The 6000-nt window shown below is 51.7% G+C and overlaps 1 protein-coding gene and 1 non-coding gene across 2 annotated transcripts in view; both read left to right on the top strand.

The window, feature by feature from the left end:
• The window catches only part of SNX6 (sorting nexin 6), a 62148-nt gene extending 60708 nt beyond the window's left edge, over positions 1-1440 (top strand). Inside the window, exon 15 of the mRNA XM_059183422.1 lies at positions 1099-1440. Within this exon, the coding sequence (XP_059039405.1) occupies positions 1099-1440 (342 nt within the window). The remainder of the gene's footprint in view (positions 1-1098) is intronic.
• Positions 1441-1964: 524 nt separating this feature from the next.
• On the top strand, positions 1965-2128 carry LOC131837674 (U1 spliceosomal RNA). Its single transcript, XR_009356269.1, has one exon. It is a non-coding gene; the product is annotated as a U1 spliceosomal RNA (small nuclear RNA).
• The last annotated feature ends 3872 nt before the right edge of the window (positions 2129-6000 follow it).

Here is a 6000-nt window from a genome sequence, read left to right as displayed (position 1 = left end):
CTGCCTTGGGCTCAGGTCATGATCCGGGATCAAGTCCCGCATAGGGCTCCCAGCTCCACAGGGAGTCTGCTTCTCCATCTGACCTTCTCCTCACTCATGCTCTCTCTCACTGTCTGTCTCTCAAATAAATAAATAAAAATCTAAAAAAAAAAAAAAAAAAAAAATAGAGGAGTGCCCAGAGGCCTTTTTGTCTTTTGTCACCCATTCCCGAAGTGTGCATATATACTCAGCCAGGGGTTGTTGAATGGGCCAACTCTCCACGTGCTCGAAGAGGCAATGAGACTGCACAAGGAGGGGCCAGGAGCCAGGGTTCAGCCAGGGGGAGGTGCAGATTTAACCTTGTTTGATCACAGAACAGGGTCTCTTCAGTTGAGAACTGTAGAACTCTCCGCCCATAACAATCCCTCCAAACTGTTTCCTTTCCTGAGATCTGACCAGGCTCTAGCATAGCTTCTAGCAGCGTAAGGTTCTGTCCCTAAGAGTGACCTCCCGCCTGAGAAAGGTAGACACCTCACACAGAGGCCCCCAATGTGTGTATATATATATATATATATATATATATATATTCATTTTTTTTTAAGACTTCATTTATTTAAGAGAGTGAGCGAGCACAACAAGCAGGGGGAGCAGCAGGCAGAGGGAGAAGCAGTCTCCCCGCCAAACAAGCAGCCCGATGCTGAACCCCACCATCCCAGGAGCCTGGGATCATGACCTGAGCCAGAGCAGACACCCAACCGACAGAGCCACCCAGGCGTCCCTCTTTGGGCATTCATTAAAAAGCGCTTGCAGTTGTGACCATGGGTCTGTTAGGACTCCAAAGGATCCTTCTCAAGACCTGAGAGCCATTCCTTTGAGCTGTAATGGTGAAGGCTGGGGCCTAGGTCCCAGTCTCTGTGGGACGGTAGGCCCCCAACCTGTCAGTTCAGCTGTCAGCCAACACACACAGCTGCCCAACAGCGGTCCTCCTGAACGACCGGGTGTCACTTTTCACTTCTCCGACGGTCCCGGGCCCCCTTCGTCTCATGCTTCCCGTCCAGCGTCCAGGTCACCTGCGCACAGATGCGGGTGGAGCTCCGTTCTTTCCCCTCCTGTCAGCAGTTCCCGAGGAAAATCTTTTTTCACCACTGTGGCTGCCGTCTGCTGCGTTCATCTTTGACAGAGTCCGAGTGGGAAAGGACCAGAGGGCACTGGGCGGGACCAGCCTGCGCGCGGGCTGCGGGGCGGGACCGCCGGGGCTCCCCGGGGACACCGGACAAGCTGCGGCGGAAGGGCACCGCGGAGCGCTTTGCTTCGTGTGCTTTCTTCACAACTCCGCGGGACGCTTTTCTTTCCCTCCCGCGTTCCCGGATCAGGCGACTGCATGTTCGGACGCCGAGTGCAACTTGGGAAGACCCCAGAAAGAAACACTGCCACTGCCCCCATCTTACTGGGGCGGCTTAGCCCTTAACGCCCACCGTCAGAAAGGCCTCTCCTGAGTTTTCGACTCGGTTTGAAAATGAGTCTCGAACAGGCGAGGACAAAAAGGGGCTGAAATTTTCTTTTCGCGGAAAGGAAGGCGAGACCAAACCCGAGTCTTGAGCCACCACCATTCCCGCAGGGCTCCGGGGGACCCCGCGTTCTCGGGTCTCCCCTCCAGGGGCGGACGCCCCCCAGGCATCCGCGGCCTCGGCGGCGACGAGGACATCCGCTGTCCCAGAGCGGGGGACAGGGCTCGGGGACGTCACGACAAGGGCGTGGCGTATGCAGAGGAGCAGGCGCGCAGAGGCTGCCGGGCCCGCCCCGGCCGAGCCCGCCGGTCCCGCGTGGGGGCCCGACGAAGGCGCCCTCCGTGGCTGCGCGGGTGGGCGAGGGGGCGGCGGGGGTGGCGCGGGGGTCGGGGGTCGCGGGGGCGGCGGGAGGGAAGTGACCGTGTGTAAGGAGCGGGTGGAGCGCGAGGGTGTTTGGGGGGCGCCGGGGAGTAACTCATACTTACCTGGCAGGGGAGATACCATGATCACGAAGGTGGTTTTCCCAGGGCGAGGCTTATCCATTGCACTCCGGATGTGCTGACCCCTGCGATTTCCCCAAATGTGGGAAACTCGACTGCATAATTTGTGGTAGTGGGGGACTGCGTTCGCGCTTTCCCCTGGTTTTGCTTGTCGGAAAGATAAGGCTTGTTCTCCATCGGTGTTTGGCCTGGCTGGGGTTTGTTTCACTTGCGTTCTGTGGGGCTTCCGAAACCCTGTGTTGGCTTTTGCGCGCCCCCTGCGCCTCGGCCGAAGCACAGCCGCGGACAGGTGCGCGGGCTTCTGCAGCCGACCAACCTATTCCCCCGGTCACGGAAAGTAGGGATCCCACTGCGCCGGGATCCCAGTGAACCCGGGTCGAGGGCGGACGCTTAACCGCTCACCCACCCCAGGTGCTCCTGTCTCTCTATTTTGCGCTGAGCTTTCTCCAGTCAATACGGGGTTGATGGCCAGTTCTTAATGGAAAGGAAGTTAGGAGGGGCGGAGGTAGGCGGCGGGGTTCTTGCAGCGGGGGAGCTGGCTCCCCGTTGAAGGTGGGGAAGACTGATAAGGATTATCCTCCAGAAGGTCGCTCACCCACTGAGAATCCGACACCCAAGCTGGCCAGGTAACAGGTGGCTGGGGAGGAATGGGAGGCCCTTGATACGGATGCAGATTTGCTCTTCACGTGGGGCGTGGGAATTTCTTCTCAGCAGAGAGACGAAGATAGGCCGGGATCCAGAATCGCGTTGCAGTCTGGTTTAACGCTTTTGTCACAAAACTGCTGCTTTTCGGGGCGCCTGGGTGGCCCAGTGGGTTAAAGCCTCTGCCTTTGGCTCAGGTCATGGTCCCAGGGTCCTGGGATCAAGCCCCGCATCGGGCTCTCTGCTTAGCGGGGAGCCTGCCTCCCCCACCCCCACCGCATGCCTCTCTGCCTGCCCCTCGGCCTACTTGTGATCTCTGTCTGACGAATGAATGAATAAAATCTTAACAAAAGAAAGAACAGAGTTGGCAGGAGCAATCTAGCCTTGAAAGCGGGACTGGTCTGGCGGTTCTTGATTTGAGGAATCAGGTAAAAAGTCTTGTGGCCACACAACAGGTAAGAGACGTCGAATTACTTAAATCAATAAATAAAAGCCGGGTGCTTGGGTGGCTCATTCGCTCAAGGGTCTGCTCTCAGCTCGGGTCAGGAGCCCAGGGCCATGGGATGGATCTCGCGTTGTGCTCCCCTCTCACTGAGGAGCCTCCTGCTCCCTCTGCATCTCTGCCCTTCTCGGTGCTCTTTCACTTTCTCAAAATCTTTAAACATAAGCAAAACAAAACAAAAAAGTCTCCCTTGCTCCTTTGTATATTTCTGACCCTCTGCAATATTAAGATACTGAGTAAGAATGGGTAATATATGCTTTGAAGTCTTAGGTATGTAGGTGCCACTTTGAGACAAACAGGCTTGAGCGATGGAATGGAGAAAGTGACCCTCCAGAGGAATAGAAAGCCCATCAGGTGACCCACCTCAAAATATCTGTAGGCCCTAACTAACCAGTGGGCTACTTACAACCAGGCACAGTTAACCAAAAAAAGGGAAAATTCCATATATCACCAATACCTCTTCACCTTTCCCCCCTTGAATGCAGCCCCTACCCACTGTCTCCTCAGGGACACCATCTCCTCTGCTGTCCTGCCCTCCACTCCCTTGTGGTATATTCGATAAACTCTCTCCTTTGTTCAGCCTCAGGTGAATTCTTCAACTGCCCAAGCCACCGCTTTCCACCAGAACGGTGCCCCACATTTGGGTACCCCATGTGATCTACAGAGACACCACAAGGGACAATATGAGCTATGAGGGTGGAAAAATATAGGAAGCCAGATATCTTGCAGGAGGTAGGTCTTTCTCTTAAGTAATCTTTCTCACATAAGGACAGACTATGAATTATTATCTTGGCCTTAAGTATGGTCATCTGCAAAACTTATTTCTGTAGTTGATCTATGTTCTGCTTGTTTTTTTTTTTGTCCCTCTGGTGAACAAGTCTAAATTCTTTTGGCTTTTCCTTGTGGAATGTGTGCTGAAGGCAGGCTTTAACACTCTGAGCCACCCAACGGCCCCTACAGTCAGAGTTTTTAAAGGCAGAGTAGGGATGGACTGGGTGGTGGGTGAGGACAAAGGGGGTTATGGATGATAAAAGTCTCTAAGGAGTTTGGAAGTGAGGTCTCAAGGACCTTGAGGGACTAGCTATCGTCTGAGGAAAAGGTTATTCATTACCAATAATAAAAATCTTCGTGAGACCCTTTCTTTTTTTTTTTTTTTTTTTTTTTAAGATTTTATTTATTTATTTGACAGAGAGAAATCACAAGTAGTCGGAGAGGCAGGCAGAGAGAGAGAGACGGAAGCAGGCTCCCTGCCGAGCAGAGAGCCCGATGCGGGACTCGATCCCAGGACGCTGAGATCATGACCTGAGCCGAAGGCAGCGGCTCAACCCACTGAGCCACCCAGGCGCCCCTCGTGAGACCCTTTCGATATTTATCAGTGGGTCATATACTTGGAAATGATTCTCAACACTATATTGGAGGTTTAGAGATAAAGTTTCCTAAAGGAAATGTTAAAGTAGATTTACAGGATTCTGGTCGGACCTGTCGGACCTGTCAGGCTAGGATTGTCCTTAGCAAAATCTCAAGGTGAGGGCAGTTAAGTTCCCAGGGGAGAGCCACTCGGTCTGTTTCAAGGGCTTGTCAATAGGTGAGGAATTTTAATGATTTTCTTCTCCCTCTATTTCCCACATCAGCTAAACTTGAGGTGGGATGGCCTTAATTTTCTCGGCCTCCACAGGCATAACAGGCTTAAACCTGACCTTATCTATATACCGAGAGTTTGAAGTGGAAGTAATTGGAAATATGATGTAACTAGGAATCAGTTCGTTTTCAGTTGCATTTATTACCAATGTTAGTTATTCTAGAAAACTTCGGTGTCAAGTCGTTTTGAAAACCATAGTCCAGTCCTCCTGAAGGGCTGGCTTCACTTGGAAAGCATGAATCCCACTGTTTTTTCTTTCACTTTGAATTCAAATAAGTGACACCAGTCAGCTTTTACCAAAAGCCTAGCAGCCACTGGCACAGTTTAGTTATCTCCTTACTCTACAGTCTGGTCCCAATATTTGAGTTGACTCCACTAGCACCCTTTACTGTCATGACAAAATAAGTGGAAAAGTTTCTCAAAATCTGGAAAAAAGGGGCACTTGGGTGGCTCAGTCAGTTAAATGTCTGCCGCTTAGGTAATAATCCCAGGGTCCTGGGATCAAGTTCCGAATCCAGCTCTCTGCTCAGAAGGGCGCCTGCTTCTCTCTCTACCTCGGCCTGCTGCTCTGCCTGCTTGCGCTCTCTCTCTCTCTTAATCTCTCTCTGGCAAATAAATAAATATAATCCTTTTTAAAAACCTGGAAAAAGTTGATGGAATGATGATAGCGGATTTCATTTCTTTAAACTATTTTGTCTTGGGGCGCCTGGGTGGCTCAGTGGGTTGGAGCCTCTGCCTTCGACTCAGATCATGATCCCAAGGTCTGGGATCAAGCCCCACATTGGGATCTCTGCTCAGTGGGGAGCCTGTTTCCCCTCTCTCTCTGCCTGCCTCTACCTACTTGTGATCTCTCTCTCTGTCAAAGATATAAATAAAATCTTTTTTTTTATTTTTTTAAAAGATTTTATTTATTTATTTGACAGACAGAGATCACAAGTAGGCAGAGAGGCAGGCAGAGAGAGAGAGAGAGGGAAGCAGGCTTCCTGCGGAGCAGGGAGCCCGATGCGGGGCTCGATCCCAGGACCCTGAGATCATGACCCGAGCCGAAGGCAGCAGCCCAAACCACTGAGCCACCCAGGCGCCCCTAAATAAAATCTTTTAAAAATAAAATAAAATAAATGTTTTGTCCTAGGAATAAAACTACAGGCCCTAGGTAGTGTTGTCAGTGGTATTGCCTGTTCTGTAAATGTGGAAACCTATTGTCTACAATATCTGAATGGTATTGGTCCA

The sequence above is a fragment of the Mustela lutreola genome, chromosome 7 (genome assembly GCF_030435805.1).
Source record: "Mustela lutreola isolate mMusLut2 chromosome 7, mMusLut2.pri, whole genome shotgun sequence".
Taxonomy (NCBI): Eukaryota; Metazoa; Chordata; class Mammalia; order Carnivora; family Mustelidae; genus Mustela; species Mustela lutreola.
This window is presented reverse-complemented; position numbering and strand designations above follow the sequence as displayed.